General features: G+C 48.9%; 1 protein-coding gene across 1 annotated transcript; it reads left to right on the plus strand.

The window, feature by feature from the left end:
* Positions 1 to 9,237: 9,237 nt before the first annotated feature.
* Positions 9,238 to 22,684, plus strand: ADRA1B (adrenoceptor alpha 1B). Its single transcript, XM_036392070.2, has 2 exons — positions 9,238 to 10,400; positions 21,835 to 22,684. The coding sequence occupies exons 1-2, from the start codon at positions 9,428 to 9,430 to the stop codon at positions 22,335 to 22,337; spliced, it is 1,476 nt and encodes a 491-aa protein (XP_036247963.1). The 5' UTR covers positions 9,238 to 9,427; the 3' UTR covers positions 22,338 to 22,684.
* The last annotated feature ends 953 nt before the right edge of the window (positions 22,685 to 23,637 follow it).

The following is a 23,637-nucleotide window of genomic DNA, read 5'->3' on the forward strand; positions in this document are numbered from 1 at the left end:
TCCTGAAGGAAACGTGTGGGGCTGGAGCCACCAGTGTCACTCCTAATTACAGCAAATACCAATTAATGGGCTTGGGATGGATGAGGTCTGTGCAAGCACTGCCTGGTGGGGACACAGATTACCCAAAGAACCCCCACATCTCAGCTCTTCCACAGATTATTCCTAAAGGACAACCTCCTGTTCGTCTGAAAAGGTGTATTTTATATAAATTAAATACAGGGATCAGAAATCATTGGCAATGTGTAAAACCAGGAGGGTGCTGCTGATGCCTCAGCCTGTACAGACTGCAGAGCACATCCAGGGGTGCCTCCAGCTTTCCCAAAGCCTGTACAGACTGCAGAGCACCACATCCATGGGTGCCTCCAGCTTTCCCAAAGCTTTACAGACTGCAGAGCACATCCATGGGTGCCTCCAGCTTTCCCAAAGCCTTTAGAGACTGCAGAGCACATCCATGGGTGCTTCCAGCTTTCCCAAAGCCTGTACAGACTGCAGAGCACATCCATGGGTGCCTCCAGCTTTCCCAAAGCTTTACAGACTGCAGAGCACATCCAGGGGTGCCTCCAGCTTTCCCAAAGCCTGTACAGACTGCAGAGCACCACATCCATGGGTGCTTCCAGCTTTCCCAAAGCCTTTAGAGACTGCAGAGCACATCCATGGGTGCTTCCATCTTTCCCAAAGCCTGTACAGACTGCAGAGCACATCCATGGGTGCCTCCAGCTTTCCCAAAGCTTTACAGACTGCAGAGCACATCCAGGGGTGCTTCCAGCTTTCCCAAAGGCTCCCAGGGATGGTCCCTGAGTGCTCCTGGCAGATCCATGCACAGCTGCTCCTCTCAGCTATTCCTCCTCTGCCATTTTCCTGCACACAGTTACTCATCATGAACTCTCTGCAGCCCAGATGAGGAAGATGATGGGATTTCATCCAGGACAGGTGCCCTTGGCATGGATCATGCCCTGCCCAGTGCTGGTGGGAGCAGCTCCTGGAATGATCCTGCAAACACTCCTTGGAAAGGAACCCATTATTCCTGATGGATCAGAGCTGCTGCCTGCAGCTCTCTTCTATTTCTGACTCATGGTGACTTCTGACACTTTCAGAGGTGTCATCTCTTGCAGTGTTAAAAAAAGGTAAATTCCAACAAAATGCTCCTCATTCTCTCAGTTAGGCAGAAGCCTGGAGCAGCTGCAGCACTGCTGGGCTTTGTTCTTGGAAAACACTTGCAGAGAGGACAGGAAACCTTTTCAGGAATGGCCCTGCCCTGGCGTGCCTGGATGCCAGCCCCGTGGTGAAGGTGGAAATGCCAAATGCAGGGCAGTGTTTGGGGGCACTGGGAGCTGCTCCTGCCCCAGGCAGTCCCTGCAGCTCTGGGGCCACCTCAGCCCAGCCCAGCCCAGCCCAGCAGCTGCTCCCAGATTCCAGAGCCCCAATGAGCTCCCAGAGCAGGCAAATCATCGCAGCCAGACCTGCAAAGGTGCTCTGTGCTTTCTAACGCCAGGATTTCCCTGGATGAGCCCCTGTGATCCCAGCCCCTGTCCTGCTCCCACTTGGAGCAGCAGCAGCCACATCAGCTCAGGAATTTGGGGAGCAGCAGGATCTGTTCAGTTCCACCAAATAAACATTCCCATTGTTCCCCTGCTGCCCTCCACCATCACACAATGCACAACGCAGTTTGCTTTCGTACCTACTGCACATTTAATCAGAATTAAATAGAATTAGGTCTTTCCCAGTTGCTTAAAGTGTTGATATAATTATTCCAAATCTTGACAGGAAAAAGAGAGAAACAGATGTTTTCTCTCACCTAATTTTTCTCTGGAGAAATAAAGACTGCTTATAGATTTTTATGGCTTCTCACAAGAACAAAATATGGGAAAATAACAGATTCATGAATATTTAACATTAATTCAAAGGAGAGTGCAGTGTTCATTTAACAGAAAATACAAGCCAAACTCTATTTCTTTTCTTCAAAGCTCTCACAGTTCCACCTGTAGTTTGTGTTCTGGCTACTGAGAGTTCAACTGATGCACTGGGTATCACTGAAAAATACATTTAAACTTTGAATTTAAAAGGAAAGATTCCTTGATTTGTCTCTTGCACTCATCTCTCAAAGATGGAGCAGCACATGCTTCTTTAATTTGCTCTGAGGAGTGTGAAACCACTAATGCATAATTTAAAGTGTGATGAGGTGTTTGTGCATTCCAGCTCTGCTGTGAAGGAGGAGAAGCAGCAGCACCTCAACCCCTGGCTCACAGGCTGAGTGTTAATAATGAGAAAAGGGAATATTTTGCTTCACTCCTTAACAGGAGGGTCCAGATTCCCTTAGAAGAAAAGACACAAAAGAGACATTTTCTCTCAGCAAGTTCCAGACTTTGGGATTGTGCAAAATTCCCTCTGCAGTTGGATGCACAGCTTTAAGGACTGGCACATTTGAAGATCTGACAGAAGTCACTGTCCTGGTTCTTTTTGCTTTATTTTCCCAAAAGTTCTTCCTTTCATTCCCTTCCTGCAGAGCAAAGAGCTCCTCTTTGTCCTTTGCTTCCTGATTATCCTGATGTTTTCAACCCTGCACCAAAAGCAGCTTTCTGTCCATTTGCAATCCTTCTCCAAGGAATTCTGGCCTTTAGCATTAATATTTTTGCTGCAATGAGTGCAGCAAAGGAATGACTGGGTAATTATTGAGCTAGGGAGGAGGAATACAAATTCCCAGCTCCTCAGGGAAGCAGCAAGATGGGGAGTTTAGACTTCCTTCTCCTCAGAGATTCCCATATTTTAGCAAAACTAGATGTCAAAAATGCTTCAGGGTTAGAAAAACGGCTTAATTCCAATAAAGATACCCTGAAATAGATCTAAATACAGATTTATTAAAAGGAACAGATAAATTGGATGATAAACTGAATCAACCTCCCTGAACTAAGATCTTGGTCCATATTTTAAGGCCTGTATTATTGCAAATATAAAAGTCATTCCCTGCCTCTCCCAGACATTTTCATCAAGGCAAAGCATCAGAATGGGGTTGTACATCAGCCTGGAAGATGAATTCCAGTGTTAGCAGCAGTGATGCCCAGCCACTCACTGGCTATAAGACATTTATGCTGCAATTGCAAGTTCTAAATGTCATAAAGCTGAAATTAAATACTGTGCACACCATGATCAGAGCTCAATGATGTAGAGAGAGGTGGAAAATAAGTTTATGTTGGGTTTTTTTTAAGGAAATATTGATCTTTCACGCAAATGTCCAATCTGGAAAATGAAAGTTGAAATTTAAAAGCCCCAGGACTCTGAGCACCAAATTGCTGTGACCTCTTACAGGCAGAATAAAGCATCTGGGTATTTAAAAACAAAGGAAGGGCTGCCAGTGGTACAGAAATAATCCTGGTGCACAGATCAGGAGGAGTTCCCAGAAGTTTCTGAGGTCTTGTGGTACTTAAAGATGAAGGTGAAAACTCTCAGGACAGCAAAATTCCCACTCAGCCCAGTTATCTTTGAAAAATCCCTTTCCCAGCCACATTTCTGTTGTGTTACAAATATTCCTCTGGGCTGGGTACCTCATTCTTAGAGTGAAGAATTCACTGAGAAGGAGGCACAGAAATGAGATTAATTACTTGTGACAGCATGAGGAGCTTTATCCAGCCTGAATTCACCTCCAAGATTATTTCCTGAGGTGTGGAGATTTATAGCACTGTGGTCGCCTCAGCCCCTTTATCAGGGCTTGTTTGATGAGCCACAAACACCTCAGAGCTGCTCCTAATCTTGCTCAGCCCTTGGCACCACGTTGGTTTATGCCAGTGAGTAGCTGGAGCTTTGTGCTGTGTTTAAAATGGTTTTCTTTTTCCAGCATTTAATCCCTGCCCTTTTAATCTCAGGTTAAGTATTTTCAAGGAAGTTTGACTTATTTAATGTAAATAAATATACCCAGCCTTTTTAAAAGCAGATTGGGCAATCTGTATTAATTTGAATTTCTCAGATCTAGAAACCTCAAGTTTATTCCATTATAATTCTATCCCAAAAGAGGCAAGTTCTGAAACAGCTGAAATGTGGAGCAAAGGAAAGGATCCTCCCAGGAGAGCCTGGTGACCCCCCCGGCCTCTCCACCAGAATTCAACTGTTTCCCCTCTCCTGGTTCCCTTAAATTCCCTGAAATTTGGATTTAAACTCTGACAGATTGCAGAGCCAGAGTTCCGTGGTTTGGATCCCCTCCAGGTGGGATCAGGCAGAAATCCTCCTTCCTCAGGGCCCTTGGGCAGAGCTTTGGGAGGGATTTGTGCTTCCTTTGGCCACTGGCACAGCCAGGACAGGCAGGACCTGCCCTGCTCCTGCTCCTCCCTCTCTCCTCCAGGCAGGGACTCACTTCTCCCAAACACTGATTTTCCCACCCGCCCAAATGCACAGTCCCTTGCTGGCATCACCCTCACAAAGCCTCTGAGATAAGGTCTCCAGCAATAACTGGGGAATTGCTGATAAATGTTGAGAGTCTCCAGCACAGTTCTGACAGAAATGCACAGTGAGGAAAAAAACATGGTTCAGTGTGGGCAATGGGCCTGCAAAACCTAAGTCTGGAAGGGATTTAAGAGCCAGTGACAGCATGAAAATAATTGTATTTTAGTTAATTCTACCCAAAAAAATGCTCTCAAAATCCTATTTACATTAAAATGACAAGCACTGAGTAACTACAGAAAAAAAGATTATTCCAAATTGCAAGTGTGTGCAATCCTGTTTTGGCAAGTTCCAGCTAATAACCTTGGCTGTTAATGCAAACCTCAGAGATATTTCCCTTGCTCTGAAAATAAACCTGCAAGGCTCTAAATATCACCATTGGACAACTGCAAATTAGCATTTTAAATGCATTTTTTCTCTTCTCATCATGGAAATTCCCTTTCCTGGGTTTCAGGGTTTGTGTGTTCCTTGTTAATCACAAAAGGTGAGGAAACCATAATCCAGTGTATTTCCAATGTCTGTGGGAAGTTTTTCTAATTCTGGCTGAGACCAAGAGGTTTTCCATGAAGGACAAAGTTCTGCCCCTCAGAAAGAATGGAAATGAAGGAAATACATTTTGTGGATGACACTGTGTGATTTTTTGTGATTTCCAGAAGACTTGAGGAAGGAGCTTTGTACCAACTCTGCAAAGGTACAGTACCAACCTTATCCACTATAATTAATAAAACATTTTGACATTTCCATCAAAAGCAGACAAATTTCATCTTTTTATCAATATAGATTTAAGGACCTCCCCACAGAGAAGCTCTGTTTTGAGCACAATCTAGAGCCTGACATTCACACGTTCTCAGAGCTGCAGATACAATTCCTCATCCCAGGAATCCAAACACCCACCCCCAATCACACCAAAAACCTTCCCCAAGGCCAGCTCCTCGCTGCACTCCTTGGCAGGGCTCTGGTATCGGAGGAAGGAGCAGAGCAGTGGGATGGGAAGGTTCCAGAGGGACCTTCATGGAACACTACATGGAGAAATCTCCATTTAGCTCCTGGCTCAGCTCATCCCCCATGCCCAGGCAGGAGCTGTGCTGCCAAAGGGCTCTGGGAGCGTCTCTGCTGTGGCTCAGAGTCAGATCCAAATGCCAGCACATGTTTCAACATTTGCAAATGAGGGGAAGGAGCACAGCCCCTTACAAAGCTGAGCCATACTAAAGGGCTCCTCTTGCAATGAAGGAGTCATTGAAAAGCGACTCTGGGAGCTTTATTGAAGTATAATTGACTGGGATCTTTGGGTTATTAAATTCACTTTTTCATTGAACACTGTGATTCATCTGGATGAAAGGAACTCTGCCATGGATCCTTCTGCACTTCTCTGAGCAGGTGTCTTTGACTGGCTCCAAGTGCACCTCAAAGCTGTGGCAGAAAAATTTCCCTTTTCTCACAGCGCCTATTCCACCCCTCATCCCCAGGCAGGAAAAGAGTTAATGCTGGTGTCTGAGTTTCAATACATTTGATTCTCTTACAGCACCTGCTGCTGAAGATCTCAGAGCAATTTGTGAGCATTCACCAGCTCGGGCTCATCATCACCCAGGGTTTGTTTTTGCATGCCTGGTGAGCAGGGCTGTGAGAACACACCTGGCTCCTCCGGGGGCTGTGGGAGGTGAGCCACAGCTTTGTCTTCCTTTGCCCCTGCAATGGGATTTTTCCATCTGTTCTTTCCTCCAGAGGGCCCAGGAAGCAGCACCAGGAAGGGAAGCAGAGTGGTCCCAGTGCTGAGCAAATGTTTCAGTCCAGCCATGAGCAGCCAGGACTGTTCCCTTCCCTGTGCCCTCTCCTCTGCTGTGGGCACCGTGTCCTGGAACCAGCTGGCTCCTGGAATGGCTCCTTGGGACGACAAAGCCTGCTTGGAGTGTGCCCAAAGCCAGGCAGCAGCTTCAGGGCACTCTGTCCCCCTTGGCAGGCTGGGCATGTCCCACACAGTGCCAGCTGAGAGTTCAAACCCTCACAGAGCTTTCCTTATCCAGCCTCTCACAATCTGCGCTGATCACATTTTCTGACGTGCCAAAGGCTGTAACAGGGCCATGTCTGCCCTGGTGATTCAATCAAACCATTTTAAATGGGCAGAGCTCAGCCCCAGCACAGGGAGGCTGCAGTGGCTCCGTGCCCTCTGTGCCACCAGCACTGCACTGGGTGGTACCAGGGCAGAGCTGTGGCCCCAGGACAGAGTCCCAGCCTGAGGAATTCACAGACAAGGCAGAGAAGCACGGCCAGAAATCCCAGACAGAGCTGAGAGTGGAGCCCAGAGCAGCTGGAAGTGTGAAGGATGGATGCCCCAAGTCCAGCTGCTCCCTGCCTCTTCAGCACTGAGAGCTCTGCTCGGACAGGGCAGGACAGAAAAGCTGAGCTGAAGCTCATAAATCCAGTGTTTGCTCCTCTTCCCTCCAGTGACTCCATGGCATTATCCTGAGATTCTTGTGAGCGTTTCAAGGGGAAGTTTCTGAACAGCAAAGCTTTGCCACAGCCCTGCTGCTGGGAAGGGCCACACCAACATCTGCCATGCACTCCCTGACCAAAATTCAACTTCTGTCTACAAGGTTTGTCCTCAAAACCAGCAGTCAGCTGCAACTCTCAGCCATAGCTGCCTTATTAAATATGAAGTTTTTATTTTAAACACAGTACACTTTGTAACAGGAAAATCAATATAGAGTAACCCAGAGTACAGCAGACAACAGCTGGGGGATGTAATCTGATGACAGAAAGTTGAGAACAGGATTTTGGCAGTTTTATGTTCAGCAAATCTCTCACTTGTTGTTTTTCATGGCACTGAGTCCTAAAGATCTGAGATTTCTCCCCGAAGCTTCACAAGATGAAGAAACCAAGAAACCACTTTCGACATTAAAGGCTATTATCTACAGAATAAATCATTACTTATATTTTGCTTTATAGGCTACTGTAAGAGGATGAGTCTTCCCAGAGCTACGATGAGTTAACAACATCAGTGACCTCAGAGCCCTAAGCAAAGACTCAGGGAGATTCTTCAGCATCAGAGGACTAAAGGTAAAGTATTTCCCAAAGCAAATCCTTGTCTCTGCCTTCCCCTGGGCTGTGGGTGGGGTGCTCAGCTCTGCTCAGGGCTGGGGTTCACAATAAACTCTGCCTGGAAAAGTTACAAAGGTGGAAAAGAGAGATGAAGGCACAGAGGTGCCCTGTACAGGAGTACAGAACAGCATCAAGATTTTACTGATCTGCTACTATTTTATTTTATTATCAGATTCTTAATTAGAAACAAACTTTATGCCATCATTGAATATTGAATAGCAATACAGAATAATGAATAGTATAAATAAACCCGAGATTTTTGGAACTGAGCTATTTGTCCTTAGGAGATGATTAGCTCTCTAAAATGATATGCGACTCACAAAATAAACTCCAATATATTTCCTTAATGGGCAAAGGGTAACAGATCATTTTGTCCCTGAAACTGTTTTTTTCACCACGTCCCACCGAGGAAATTCTTTCTCAGATAACGCAGCTGGTTCTTTACAGGTTTGCACTGCAGGGTCCTGTGGCCAACGAGTTAAAGATCGTGATGCTCCCCCGGTGCCGCCCGGCCGGCATTGCCGCCCAGTGCTGCCCTCTCCCTGCTGTCCCCGGCTGTCCCCACTGCTGTGCCCTCACTCACTGTTAGCCCCGCACTCACTGCTGTCCCCTCAGTGTCCCCGCACTGACAGGGCACTGTCACAGAGAGCCCCTGCACCGCCCCTGCACAGTCACCAACAGCCTCTGGCAGTCACCGCACTGTCCCCGCACCGCCACCGCACTGTCCCTGCACCGTCACAGCCCAGCCACCGACAGCCACCGCACCGCCACCGCAGGGTCACCGCACTGGCCCCGCACGCGGAGCTGCGCAGGGGACCCGAGGCCATCCTCTGTCCCTCTGTCCCTCTGTCCCTCTGTCCCTCTGTCCCTCTGTCCCTCTGTCCCCCGGTCTCCCTGTCCCTCTGTCCCTCTGTCCCCCGGTCTCTCTGTCTCTCTGTCCCTCTGTCCCCCGTTCCTCTGTCCCTCTGTCCCTCTGTCCCTCTGTCTCTCTGTCCCTCTGTCTCTCTGTCTCTCTGTCCCTCAGTCTCTCTGTCCCCCCGTCCCTCAGTCTCTCTGTCCCCCCGTCCCTCTGTCCCTCCGCCTCCGGCGCGGCCGCTCCGGGGCCAGCGCAGAGCCCGCCCCGTGTCAGGCACGGCAGCAGCGCAGCTCCGGGCACGATTGTGCTCTGCTGCTGCTGCTCTGCTGCTGCTCTGCTGCTGCTGCTCTGCTGCTGCTGCTGCTGCTGCTGCTGCTCTGCTGCTGCCGCTGGCAGCGGCCCCGCCGGGCAGTGCCGGAGCGCGGAGCAGCCCCGTGCGGTGACTGCGCTGCCCCGGGTGCCCGGACCAGCCCCGTGCGGTGACTGCGCTGCCCCGGGTGCCCGGACCAGCCCCGTGCGGTGACTGCGCTGCCCGGACCAGCCCCGTGCGGTGACTGCGCTGCCCGGACCAGCCCCGTGCGGTGACTGCGCTGCCCGGACCAGCCCCGTGCGGTGACTGCGCTGCCCGGACCAGCCCCGTGCGGTGACTGCGCTGCCCGGGTATCCGGATCAGCCCCGTGCGGTGACTGCGCTGCCCCGGGTGCCCGGACCAGCCCCGTGCGGTGACTGCGCTGCCCCGGGTGCCCGGACCAGCCCCGTGCGGTGACTGCGCTGCCCCGGGGGCCCGGAGAGCCCCGTGCGGTGACTGCGCTGCCCCGGGGGCCCGGAGAGCCCCGTGCGGTGACTGCGCTGCCCGGACCAGCCCCGTGCGGTGACTGCGCTGCCCCGGGGGCCCGGGCCGGGCGGGCTCTCCGTGCCGGGGCTGCGGCTCCCCGGGACCATGAATTCCCCTGCTCGCGCTGCCCGCGGCTCTGCAGCCACTTCGCGGGTCCAGAGATGACTTTGAGCTGACTCGCCGAGGGACGCGACCCCAGCCTGCTATGGAGGATGAATCTTAAGATGAATACCTACTTTGGCGATACTTCCAATACATCAATACCGGGATATTTCAAAGGCTCTGCACTAAATTATGGCAATTTTTCTGCAAACAACTCCAACGAGACGGGAAGCGACCTGGATTCACCTGCCCTGGCCACCAGCAGGGCGATCATTGTGGGGCTGATCCTCGGTGCCTTTATTCTCTTTGCTATCATAGGTAATATCCTGGTAATTCTCTCAGTGGCTTGCAACAGACATTTAAGAATTCCTACGAACTATTTCATCATTAACCTGGCCATAGCAGACCTGCTGCTGAGTTTCACTGTCCTGCCGTTCTCTGCCACGCTGGAAGTGCTTGGCTACTGGGTTTTGGGGAGGATATTCTGTGACATCTGGGCAGCAGTGGATGTGCTGTGCTGCACAGCCTCTATACTGAGCCTGTGTGCCATTTCCATCGACAGATACATCGGGGTCCGGTACTCCCTGCAGTACCCCACGCTGGTCACCAGGAGAAGGGCGATTTTAGCTCTCCTGGCTGTCTGGGTCCTGTCCATGGTGATTTCCATCGGGCCCCTGCTGGGCTGGAAGGAGCCGGCCCCGCAGGACGACAGGGAGTGCCGGATCACCGAGGAGCCTTTCTATGCCCTCTTCTCCTCCCTGGGCTCCTTTTACATCCCTTTAATCGTCATCCTCGTCATGTACTGCCGGGTCTACATCGTGGCCAAGAGGACTACGAGGAACCTGGAAGCTGGGGTGATGAAGGAGATGTCCAACTCCAAGGAGCTGACCCTACGGATTCACTACAAGCACGTTCACGAGGACTCCTTGAACAACACCAAGTCCAAGGGCCACAACCCCAGGAACTCCTTAGCTTTCAAACTTTTAAAGTTCTCCAGAGAAAAGAAGGCGGCCAAGACGTTGGGAATCGTGGTTGGCATGTTTATCCTGTGCTGGCTCCCCTTCTTCATTGTCCTGCCACTGGGTGAGTTGGGGATGCAGGGAAAGGGATTGGGGTGGGTTGGCTGGATCCCACAGAAATATCTTGGAAAGGACACAGATGGATGAGAAGGAGATTCTGTTGGGAGAGCTGCAGTGAGCAGATGAAAGGAAGGGAACTCCCAATGTGCGAAGAGTCAGGCTGGAACTTTGGGAAGTGTGCAGCTGCACGAAGCTGCTCAGCCGCAGTCCCTCAGGGCCCATGTCATCCCAGGGGACAATTTCTCCAGGGTTCATATCTTAAATCTTCCTTTGTATTGTTCATTTGAGTTGAATTAGGTGTCAGAAACATTACCAAAATGCTTTACCCCAAATCCCAGATGAGACCAGAGAGCTGCAGCCCTGCAATGTTGGGGGTTCAGGTCAGGTCTGCCCCAGGTTTGGGATATAACACAGTCAGATTTTGGCATTTTAAGGTGCCCTCACTGGAAATGAACTCAGTTAATTGTGAGGGGCAAAACTCCCCTGAACTTTGGGAGGCTGAAAAGTTCTGGTTGTGAGTTCAAACATTACTGATCAAATCCCAAAAGCAAAGGAGATCCCACAGATCCCAAGGAAGGTGCTCGCTGGGGTCACCAGCTCTCGTTTTGGACACTCTCATGCGAGCTTTTGGCAGCCACTTTGTTCACTTTCAGCTTTAAAATACTGTTCAAGCATTGGCACAGCCTTAACACATCGCTCAGCGTGCCCAAAGCTGTGAAATGTTCTTGTATTGTTTTTAATATTAGCACAACCTCTGAAGGGGAGTATCTCAAGATGTTCAATTACTGAGCTCTCAGAAATATCTGTCCAAAACTCATTGCTCTGAGAAAATCTGGCAGCCTAATTATGGAAAGAGGTGGATAGAGAAAGGAGAGAAAAAGCCTTTATTAATGTTCTGCATTTGTGTTTACTTAGTTACCCAACCAAAACATTTCTGATTGAGTAGTAAGTGAATATTTATAGAGATTGTTGTAGAAAACTAAACAGAGTTCAGCAGCCCGGTCCTGGTGAATTATAAGTAGTTTATAAGTATATATATTATATATATAAAAGTAATTATGGTATTATAAAACTATAATCTCTGTCTATCATCAAGAATCTTTATTGCTTCAGCTACTGCAGGGCAACCTTGTCATCTCTAGCTTCTTATACTGAATTTTAAAATCTTTAGGACTCAAAACTTGCATAAAGGTCACGTTAAGGATGTGAAAAATTCCAGACAGAAGGAAAACCATGAGTAAAGTTCTCTTTGGCTACTGAAGTTTAAGTCCTTGTGCTGGCTCTTAGAGTAAGTTTGTAACATAAAACAAGCAAAAATACCCAGCTGTGGATAGAAATGTGTTTGACCATATGTAGCAGTATGAGATTAGTAGCAGTAGGTCATGATCCCCTGATAAAGCAGATGCTCTCCTTGATTTTGAGTTATCAAAGGAAAAAAAGCAGCTGTGAACACAGCAGCTCGTGTGGGGGGGTGGCAGGAGCCAGGACTGACACCCTCAGCCAGCCCAGCAAGAACACAGACACAGGGAAGGAGCAAAGGGAGCCACCAAGCAGCTCCCAGTTACTGACACTCAATAACTCAACTGTCAGCTTTCCCTTTGAGGAGAGACTCAGATCTCCTGGGCTCCATGGGAGGTTTAGTGAGAGGCTGTTAAACCACCTGAGGGAGGATTGATTGCTTGCCAGGACGTGATTTTATCTATGTCCTGTGTAAGCTGTGCCAAGGCAGCAGAGGGGGACAGGCTGGAGCCTCCAGCACAGCACCAGGGCTGGGGGACAAAGCCAGAGCTGGGGACAAACACAAAGTTGGAGACAAACCCAAAATTGGGGACAAACCAGCGCTGGGGACAAAACCAGAGCTGGGGAGCCCAGCCCAGGGCTGTGACCCCAACAGCCCCAGTGAGGGGCCACTGGCACCCCAGATCCGAGGGCAGGAGGAGCTGCAGGGCTGAGCTCTTGGCAGCGCCACAAAACTGCTGCAATCCCATTTCTGTCAGAAACCCCCTGCCTGGAAAAGGGGGACAGGGGGGCTCCACATCACCCCACCCAGGATCCAAATGCATTTCCACAGTGGCTGTTTTCCATTGCTTTGGCTGCCTAGGAATAGGCTGAGTTTATCCCTTGTGCCTGATTTTTCTTTTTAAATTTATGATGCAGCACTGTCCAACCCCTGTATTTTTATCTCTATGTATCAGTGCAGAGCCAATTGAGGATGTCAGGCATGATTCAAGCATTGCTCACTAGGACAGGTGGGAAAAGTCAGTTTCCTGACATGCACAGTGCAGCTGCTCTCAACTGCAGCAGAGGGGAAAGAATTCCTAAGTGAGCTCCACTCTTCATAGCAGGAATCTCTTGCTTGGTGTCTTGAAGGCACAAAATTCAGTGAAATGATATTAAAAACCCTTTAGAGAGCACCCAGTGGTATGAAATCAGTTCCTGGGATAGGCCAAGTGTAGAATCCAAAAGGTGCTGATGTTTTCCAAGCTGCCCACGGGCCCCTGGGCTGTCCAGCTGAGCCAGCTCCCCTTCCTGCCAGGACAGGCCTCTCCCTCAGCTTCTCCTTCTCACAGCTCCTGTTTGCCCCAGTGACCCAAATCACAGCCTCACATCTGCATCCTTGCTATTTCTGTTTCTATTTCTCTGCTCCCTGTTCCCCCCAGTAACTCCATGACTCTGCAGGAGGGTGTTGGCAAAGCAGCTCTGGATTTCTGTGGATCCAAGCACAAAACATCTGCCAAGCTGGTAAATGTTATTTCTGCAGCACCACAGCCCCAGGTCTGAACAAATCTACTTAGATCTAGCAGAGTTTCTTTGGTATTCTTAGCAATTCCTTGAGTTTCCCAGGCAAAATTATTCTTTTTCCAGTCTGGCATTTCAATTTATTCCACAGCTCCCCGTTTGATATTCCAGCCCAGAGTTACTCCATCAGGTGGCAGCTGTGCCTGGGAGCAGCTGTGGTGCTGAAAGCAGGCAGATTGCTTGGAAAAATGAAAAGAAATTATATCAATGCTTCCAGAGTATTTTTCAAGCAAAAATCCCAAGGAAATCTCTGTATCCAGTGCAGATGGGAATTGCAGCCTTGACGGCACAGGCACTGAGCAGCATTAAATTCTCAGCACTGAGTTACCCCCAGTCAGGTCTGGGGCACTGAGCTGTGCTGCCTTCAGCACCTGGAGATGCAGAACTGGGGTCAGAGAGAACTGTGTGAGAAATTTGGGTTATTCCTGTATTGGATATTCTTTCCAGACACCAATGAAGCTGCAGAACATCCTGGCTGCACATTTATAAAAGCCCCCTGCCTGTGCAAACAGTCACCCTGCCACTCAACATTGTTTGTGATTCACCATAAAAAATAAACTAAATACATTTGTGTCTTTGAGACAACTTCTTGGGCCATAAATTCAGTGACTCAGCTTCGAGGAGTAAATATCTTGTTTCTTTAAAATAAATGTTTATTTTCATCCCTTTCATACAAATTCTTCCTCAGGCAGCATGACTACATTAAATATTCATTGCTGATAAATGAGAGTAAAAGAGATTCTTTTTATTTAAAGGCTAGAGCCCTGCAGAACTAAGGTAACACTCATTAAAACTTCCTCCTTTAAACAATGGAGGGACCAATTTTATGTCAATACCTTTGTTTAAAACATAAATGCAAAATGATGGATTGTATAAGGAGAGGTTTAGTGTCACTCCTGTAAATTGAGATATCAGAGCAGACTTCCCAGTCTTCTCCCAGACATTCCCAGAGGGAAAACTCACCAGGCACTTAACCAGGGCACTTCCCCAGGCTGCTGCATCATTCCAGTGGAGATCAGAGCAGGATCCACTGCCCAGTTCAGAGCCTGCTCCCACAGATCCTGCAAAGAAAAATAAACCACTTGGAACTGAACAGACATGGGAGAGGTCCCAAGAGCCCCAGGAGGAAGATACACCTGGTGGGACTGACTGTGGACCAGGAATCTCTCTGTAAGTAATGAAAAAGAACATAAAATGTTCTGCATGTTGAAGGTCAGCCAACATGAAATTACTCCTAAAATAAAATGCTGTTTAAGTACAGAATATAGATTTATGTTATGTCAAGGCCAACCTCTGAGATACCAAATGAGGCCCCTTGGTTTCCATGGGAAACCCTTCCAGGCTTCAGGTCTGGTGCTGGCAGTGCCACTGGGCTCTGTCTCTGCAGGGCTTTAGGCCTGGCTCATCTTCACCTCATTTGCCTCCTCTGCCCCTCCCTGAGCAGTCCAGCTCTCTCCAATCGATGACCTCGAGTTAATAGTTACAGAATTCAGATAAATTAAGGAGATGTGGCAATCTGGCAGGTCAGTCCTGGTGCAAAGTTCAGGAACTGGACAATCAAACATCTGAGGGCATTCACTGAGCAGCACAGAGTGTTTTGGCACGTGGGGAGCAGCAGATTACTTTGGGATGATTTCTTTTCCTACTGAAACAGCCTCCCTTAAGCCCTGGTTTAAGCCTTTGCTTTGCAAAGGGGATCAGTTACCAGTCACTTACAGATGTCTGGGGCTTGGGACAAAGTTGTTATCAAAGGAGGGGAAACTGCACAAATTCCTGGGTAATTCCTCTGCAGGCTTTGGATTTGTTTGTCAGAGGAACAAAGGGAAATCCTAAAATCCTACAGTGGTCAGTGTCACAGAAATAAATATACAGAGCAATGCAGAAAAATGCCAGAGAAATCACCCAGTGCTGTGCTGACTCTTCAGCCCCAGGGATGGCAGCAGCTCCTGGGCCAGGAGGGCAAAGAGATCCAAGGAAAAAAAGTCAGGACTGATGCAGTGAGAGGAAATCAAAGGCAGGAGGGAAGGGAGTCTCAGAGGAAATGTTGTTTTTAGGAGGGCAGTTGGATGTGAGGGGTTTGCAAACACTTGAGGAGCTGCTCAGGCTGGGGGGCACAGGAGCAGCACTGAGGAAAGGGACACAAATCCAGGTGGTCCTAAAGCACCTGAGGCCAGAGCTCAGGGTCCCAGGTGCTTGAGATGAGATACAGCCAGGACCAAAGAGCCAGGAGGTTTCCACATCTTTGCTAAAACAATCCTGGGTGACCCACTGCAAGGTTTGGAGCTGTTTTATTGAGCTTCCAGGTGAGCCCCAGGAACTGGAAAGCAAGAACCACCCATCTCTGAGGGGCCAGAGACAAAACCTGTGCTGGAATTCATCCAGCACCTCTGTAACAGTGCTCAGCCCCATGCTGGAGCCATTCTGCAGCATTGGCCAGGACAGATTGGCTCAGCTGTCAGGCAGAACCAAGGAGGAGAAAACACCAGAGCATGTTCAGTCATTGCAGATATTTAAGTACAATACATGAAATGTCAGCAGACCCAGATTAGTTTTTCTAGACTCCCTCAATCAGCTAATCCCTTGCAAAACAAGGATAATCTTGGCTCCTGAGCTGTCTAGTCAGGAGCTGCTGGAGTCTGTAACTCTTTTGAACTAAATAATAACAACAATAATGCAGTGTTTGTGTCCCTGTGCACTGCCAGCTTTAGAGACTGAACAAGATTCTGACCAAAACTGATCTTGGTTTATCACATTTGTCTGAGGGCAGCACAGTTTAAACACAGGTGAGTTCCCTCCGTGGTGTAAGTCACAAAGCTGGGCTGGGCTCAGAGGGGGTGCCCAGGGCAGTAATTCTGTGTTTAAACCCAAGGCACTGTCCCTTCAGAAATCAAATGGAGCTGCTGTGCCTTGCAACTGCTTGTAATGCAGGGAGCTGGAGCAGCTCTGGGGTTCAGGAAAACATCTCATGCCTATCTGTACTCCTTGAAGTGCTGGTTTCATTTTGGCCACTCCAGATAAATTTCTATTTTCAGAGCCTTTCAAAAGCTCTCAAATTTGAGTCATTGTGAATGAAGTTCATGCTGTTCTCGCTGCAGTGATTTGCTCATCTGAAATATGAGGCATCTGCTACAGGTTGTCAGTCCTAGGACATAAATTCCTCACAACCAGGACACTTTGGAGCTCTCAGCAACCTGAGGTGGTGGAAGGTGTCCCTATCCATGGCAGGGGCTGGGACTGGATGAGCTTTAAGGTCCCTTTAAACCAAATCATTCCATGATTCCAGGAAGGTATCACTACTCTGAGAATGACACCTGCCCGACTTGGAGCCCCATCAGACTTGTATGCTACCCATTGCTACTTATAATTCATCCAGTTTCCCTTTCATTTTCCTTATTGAATTTGATTCTGCTTATTTTGGATGCTCTCTGTGTTTCTCAAGATCATTTTTCACTATTTTCCAGCTGTTTTCCCTGTAATCCTAATCCTCTTCTCCAGCAGCCTCCCAGCTTGACCAAGCTTTAGTTTTATAACCATCCTCTCCACTTCATCATCTACTGTTTGTAAACATCTACTGTTTGGGGTTTTTTCCCTATATTAAATAAGTCCAGGGGAATGTAAACAAACACTGGATGCTGCAAGGGAAGAAATCAGGAGCTTTAGAAATCCAATTAGCTCTAAAACCTTGGCATGCTGGCTTGGCTGCGTCCGTGGTGTGAAGGGCTGCAGGAAGCTTAAACAAAAGGCAACCACATCCTTTCAGTACATTCTAAACTCACAACAGCTCTCTCAGGGGCAGATCATTGCTCCTGCAGGGAGGATTGTGCTGCCTGTGCACACAGGGGAGGTAACTCAGCCATCAGCAGCTGCCAGGAGCTGTGGCCCCTGCAGGAGCCACAGGGGAACACGGAGGTTCCCAGCCTGGAAAGTCTCGTGCTGGTCACAGCGCAGATCTGATCAAGCCCTTTTCCCAGGGAAAGCTCCACCATAAAGCAGATTCCTTGCACAGCAAGGCTCATTTCTGCACAAGCTGACTCCTGGGGGACAGATGGAGATGGGGGTTGATGTTGGGGAAGTTTCCTGTGTTCCCTGTCTCAGGACTCAGCTGTCACCATTTGGTGCTTTGCAACGCTTTCCCTCAGCAGAGCAGTTTTTAAAACCTTGGCATTTTCTCTTGAAGAGCTCAGATTTAACTCCAGTCAGAATGGCTCCAATCTGCACCAAAATGGAATCTCTGAAAGAAGATTGGCCCTTGGGTTGCCTTCCAAGGGTACCTTTACCCAGTCACTGTTTGCCAATTCTCCCTCTCTGTTTTATGGTGTGCAGACAAGGAGGTTTGGAAACACTTCATTTTCAACCTGTTATCAATAGAGAGAAGCAGTTTCATGTCTTGTGGCTCTTTAATCTTCAGACAATGACAAAGGCATGCAGGATCTCCAGTTTCCCAGCTGGAATATCCAGTGGCACACAGCAAAGCCCTTACATGACTCTGTTGCACCATTGTATTGCAATAAATCCAGATGTTGTACTTGTTCCAGGAAACTGGAAAGGAGCTCAACACACTCCCCCCAGGTGTGTTTTCATCTCAGCAAAACTGCTTTTAGAAGATTTTGAAATGCAATTCCTTTGTAAGGCACAGAAAACAGGACCTGACAGCCCCAAATTCATCCCTAGTGACTTGTCCTTAAATCCAGAGAATCCACAGTACTCCTCCCCAGTTATTATCTAATCTAAGGATCAAATTCTGAGCAGAACTGATCATTCTATGAGTAATTTATTATACTTAATTGATATCAAACCCACAATGCATTAAAAATGAATGTTTAATTAAAACCTCCTTCAGTGAAGAGTTTTCCTTAATTAAGAGTGCAACAATTAAGCCACTCCAGAAGATTTTGCTGCTGCCCACCCTGGTATTTTAAGGACTTTCCCCAGGTCCACTGAAGTCCTTATGAGCCTTTTCAAAGGGTTTCAAGGACTTCCCTGACTCCAGTGGACTCTGAATTTTAATGTCTCAGTGGTGCTCTGCCTCCATATTCTGCAGAAATGTGAGCAGAATTAATACAGCAAATTGTTTCCCATAGTGTTCCCTAATTTCATTGAGGAGACTTGACTGACTTTCTCTGTAATAAAACATTCATTACAAAGAACCAGTCAGAGCCTAAATGAAATTAGTTCTTCCTAAATAAAATACTTCTTAATTCCTTTTTATGATACTGCCTCAGTGTATCTCCAAGCTCAACAGCTCCATCAAGCCTGGGGACTGTGGGCAAAAAAACTGCTCCCTCCAAACAGATCTAGAGGATTTTCTGAAATGTTTCCTGCTCTCCTCTTGTGCTTTGCAAAACCTTGTTGGTGTCAGTGGTGCAGTGGGAGGGAGATTGTGGTGCTGTGATTAATGAATCACAGGGTTAGTGCCAAGAAATAAAAGTGAGCAGAAAATGCACATTCCTTGGAGTGAGGCTGTAAAACACCAGGAGAGCAATCACTTGGAGCAGGGAAATCCCTCTGGCCACCCCACAGGGAATAAATCACTGAGGAGACAACCACATGCAAATTTTCCAGGCACTTTAAAGAGCAATTTAAACCAGCACAGGGCAATATTTAATCTCCTTATCAGGCTGCAGTGGGGAGGTGATTTTAGAGCAGGAAATATCAGTCTGATGTTCAGGTGTGTCCAGCAGGCTTCGCTTTAGCATTTTATCAAGGCATCAAAACAGCCCACACTTGTTTGCTCCTGACAGGTTAATGCAGCTAAATAAAAGGTATTGTAGGTAATTAAAATAAATAAATAGAATTTAAGAGCAGCATTTAGCTACAATAATAGAAAGGTTTTGAAACTGAGAAATTCAAGAAGAAGTTTTTGTGTGATATAGGTGAAAGAGGCACAGCTCATTTATCTGCATTGGTTCCCAGTTTTCATCTGTAGACTTTCACTCATTTTATCTGGCCTGTAAATTCCATATTTATTTATTTATTTTATTTATAGCATTTTCTCTGTCCACATTTAATCTGATTAAAAATATTTAAATTTGGTAGAGGAATATCTTACAGATTTTCAGTTGTTACAGTATCAGAGAAAGGCAGACCTTTCAATCCACCTCTGTGGATTCTGTGGAGAAAAAATAGAGACTCCTGAGCCACTTCATAAGGTTTGCTGGACTTTAAGAGCTAAAAATCATTTCTATTTTAAAGGAATTCCAGAAAACAATTTAAGAATTTCATCAGTGTGAGCTCCAAAAAGTTCCTTGTCATTATGGTGCTTTGTAGCTATTTTGTAAAGCCACAGAGCTTCTCTTTTCCCTAAACTGAAGGGAAACATCAGCAATTATCTCTTACAAAATAAACCCTGCAAAGGCTTTGCAGCTGAGCATGGAGAAGATTCAGCAGCATCCTCCTCATCTTGGCTGCAGTTATAAACTTAGATCAGCTTTTCCTAGGGCTTTATAAGAATGTAATGGCTCATTCCATGGAATCCCAGGAGTTGCCACTGGATCCCTCACCTGAGACATCCAGGAGACACAGTTTTGGGAGCTGCAGTGATTTGGTGCATGCTGGAAATTTTTCAAATGCATTTCATGGTTTCTCTGCAGTTTGACATGCTGTGCTCTGTAATTCCTGCAGCCTCCATCAGGATGGAGGCAGGACCTGCAGGACCCGCAGGATCTGCAGCAGCTGCACAGAAAAGGCTCTGCCAAACCCTGCAGAACACTGCCAGCAGCAAAGCCCTGAGGGGCAGGGGCTCACCCTACAGGAGTCCTGTAAAACCCTGAAGGGCAGAGTCCTGAGGAAATCCCTTTAAACTCTCCATTCAACACCGAGCTCCTCAGCTCCAGGGCAGAGCCAGCCCTGGCACCATTCCCAAACCCTGCCAGTGTAAAATCTGGGATCTGGAGCCACAGGACCCTCCATGCAGGGTGTGCAGCCCAGCCCTGGCACCATTCCCAAACCCTGCCAGGACAAAATCTGGGATCTGGAGCCACAGGACCCTCCATGCAGGGTGTGCAGCCCAGCCCTGGCACCATTCCCAAACCCTGCCAGTGTAAAATCTGGGATCTGGCTGCACAGGACCCTCCATGCAGGGTGTGCAGCCCAGCCCTGGCACCATTCCCAAACCCTGCCAGTGTAAAATCTGGGATCTGGCTGCACAGGACCCTCCATGCAGGGTGTGCAGCCCAGCCCTGGCACCATTCCCAAACTGCCAGGATAAAATCTGGGATCTGGCTGCACAGGACCCTCCATGCAGGGCGTGCAGCCCAGCCCTGGCACCATTCCCAAACTGCCAGGATAAAATCTGGGATCTGGCTGCACAGGACCCTCCATGCAGGGCATGCAGCCCAGCCCTGGCACCATTCCCAAACTCTGCCAGTGTAAAATCTGGGATCTGGCTGCACAGGACCCTCCATGCAGGGTGTGCAGCCCAGCCCTGGCACCATTCCCAAACCCTGCCAGGATAAAATCTGGGATCTGGCTGCACAGGACCCTCCATGCAGGGCATGCAGCCCAGCCCTGGCCCCACACACGCTGTGCTGGCTGTGCTGGCACCCCAGAGCTGTTACCCAGCAGCAGAGGAAATGCTCTTGCATAGTTTTGAGGCCCCAGGCACGACCTCTGCGTTGCTGTGAGATGGGAACAGTGCCCAGAATCACATCCCTCCCCTCCTGACAGCCACCACTGACTCAGCTGCTTTCACAGCCCAGCTAATCCGAAACCACTCCAGAGGAAAAGGTTCCTTCCCAGCCAGGCTGGGCTGTCAGCTTCCATTTGAAAGGCTCTGCAAACCCACCTCCAGTTCCTGACAGAGCAATTCTCTCCTGGGTCCCCACTCCTTGGTCACTTGGGGCAGACATAGAAGTGTTTTCCCAGAGGGATACCAGATCCAGCTCTGTTTGCCATAAAAACCTCATACATTCTTTTCTCCAGCCCCATTTGCTAAATTTAGCTGATAATTACCACTGAAAGTACAGGAAGTGGATTCCCCAGTGTGAGCTTTTCATTTGGGCAGCCTCGACAGGGAAATTGTTTGGTTGTGAAGGGAAGGGGAAGTGTTCACAGAATGACCTCTTGGTTTGAGTGACACCATTTTTATGAATGCCTGAGATGTGGGAAGTTCCCCAATTAACTTCAGGTTTCAGGAAGTTTGTACTCTCACAGTAGCCTGGATAAATGGAGGGGCATTCAGGAGCTGCCAGAGGATGTATTAGAAGCTTTAAGGGTGTCTGGAAATGCTCTTTTTGAGGGGCCTGCGAACACTTTTCTTTAAAAATGACCTTTGAAAGCTCTTTGAAGAAGGCACAGCCTTATTCCTTGTGTGCCTCATGCAATAGCCTGGGTAAGGGAGGTTTGGTCTGTCTCGGGGATCAGGAGATGTTCCTGCAGCAGGTGTGGGCCTAGAAACACAAGGACTGCTTCTTATTTTTTAATCCTTTGTCAATGATGTGCTCCTTTAGCTTTCAGATGGGAAACATTTCCTTATCAGCTTTAAAAATAACATTTTAGTACCTGAAGACCAACACTGAAAGCAACATGCATAGGAGAGTTTTAAAGCACAGATTGTAACAGTGATCTGATGAACACGTTCCCTTCCTAAAGGCAGCCCAACCCCTTATCTCAGATATTCTCTGCTTGTTTTCCCTGGACAGGATCCCTGTTTTCAGCTCTGAAGCCCCCTGAGACGATCTTCAAGGTGATTTTTTGGCTCGGCTACTTCAACAGCTGCTTGAATCCCATCATCTACCCCTGCTCCAGCAAGGAGTTCAAGAGAGCTTTCATCCAGATCCTGAGGTGCCAGTGCCACCGGCGCAAGCAGCTGGGCTGGTGGCCCTACAGCTACCGAACGTGGAACCGCTGCTCCCTGGAGCACGGAGCCCGCAGGGACTCGCTGGAGGACAGCGGCAGCTTCCTGAGCGGCAGCCAGAGGACTTTATCCTCGGCATCGCCCAGCCCCGGCTACGTGAGCAGGATCAGCCAGCCGCAGCTGGAGCTGTGCACGCTGCCCCAGTGCAGGAACTGCAGCTCCCTGCTCAGCCCGGCCCGGGAGAGCGGCGGGCAGCAGGGCCACTGCCAGTTCTTCACCTTCCAGCTGCTGCCCGAGCGCAACGGGCACGGCCCCGGCTCCGGGCAGGAGCCCCCGGGCACGCCCTGAGCGGGCACTGCCCGCGGGGAACCAGCGGCTCCGGGCGCTCCGGACACTGCCCTGCCCCACGCCTGGACCCTGCTGGTTCTCAGGGGAGGGACAGGAGGGACGGGGGACAGGAGGCCTTCGTGCCACAGCAGTGCCCGGGAGCAGGGACTGCCCAGATCCCCGGGAATTCCCAGAAAAACTACTGAGGGCAGGGAGGGTGCAATGCCCAGGGAAGGGCACAAGGGACTCCTCAGGTGGCCTGGGAGAGCTGAAGAGCCAGAGACAGCTGTGTGGAGAGAGGGTGAAATGGGGTGGGGAGGGATGGATGGACGGATGGACGGATGGATGGATGGATGATGGATGGATGGATGGATGGATGATGGATGGATGGATGGATGGATGGATGGATGGATGGATGGATGGATGGATGATGGATGGATGGATGGATGGATGGATGGATGGATGGATGATGGATGGATGGATGATGGATGGATGGATGGATGGATGGATGGATGGATGGATGGATGGATGGATGGATGGATGGATGATGGATGGATGGATGGAGGGATGGATGGATGGATGGATGGATGGATGGATGATGGATGATGGATGGATGGATGGATGGATGCATGGATGGATGGATGGATGGATGGATGGATGGATGGATGATGGAGGGATGGATGGATGGATGGATGGATGGATGGATGGATGGATGGATGGATGGATGATGGATGGATGGATGGATGGATGGATGGATGGATGGATGATGGATGGATGGAGGGATGGATGGATGGATGGATGCAGGATGGATGACGGATGGATGGATGGATGGATGGATGGATGGATGGATGGATGGAGGGATGGATGATGGATGGATGGATGGATGGATCCATGGAGGGATGGATGGATCCATGGAGGGATGGATGGATGATGGATGGATGGATGGATGATGGATGGATGGATGGATGGATGGATGGATGGATGGATGGATGATGGATGGATGGATGGATGGATGCATGGATGGATGGATGGATGATGGATGGATGGATGATGGATGGATGATGGATGGATGGATGGATGATGGATGGATGGATGATGGATGGATGATGGATGGATGCATGGATGATGGATGGATGGATCGATGGATGGATGAGGGATGGATGGATGGATGGATGGATGGATGGATGGATGGATGGATGGAGGGATGGATGGATGGATGATGGATGGATGATGGATGGATGGATGGATGGATGGATGGATGGATGGATGGATGGATGGATGGATGGAGGGAAGGATGGGTGGATGGAGCAATGAAGAATGC

The sequence above is a fragment of the Molothrus ater genome, chromosome 15, assembly GCF_012460135.2.
Source record: "Molothrus ater isolate BHLD 08-10-18 breed brown headed cowbird chromosome 15, BPBGC_Mater_1.1, whole genome shotgun sequence".
NCBI lineage: Eukaryota > Metazoa > Chordata > Aves > Passeriformes > Icteridae > Molothrus > Molothrus ater.

Coding starts and splice junctions, on each gene's coding strand:
- ADRA1B (XM_036392070.2), top strand. CDS start 9,428: ATGAATCTTAAGATGAATACCTACTTTGGCGATACTTCCAATACATCA. Junction 10,401..21,834: donor CTTCATTGTCCTGCCACTGG/GTGAGTTGGGGA, acceptor TTCCCTGGACAG/GATCCCTGTTTTCAGCTCTG.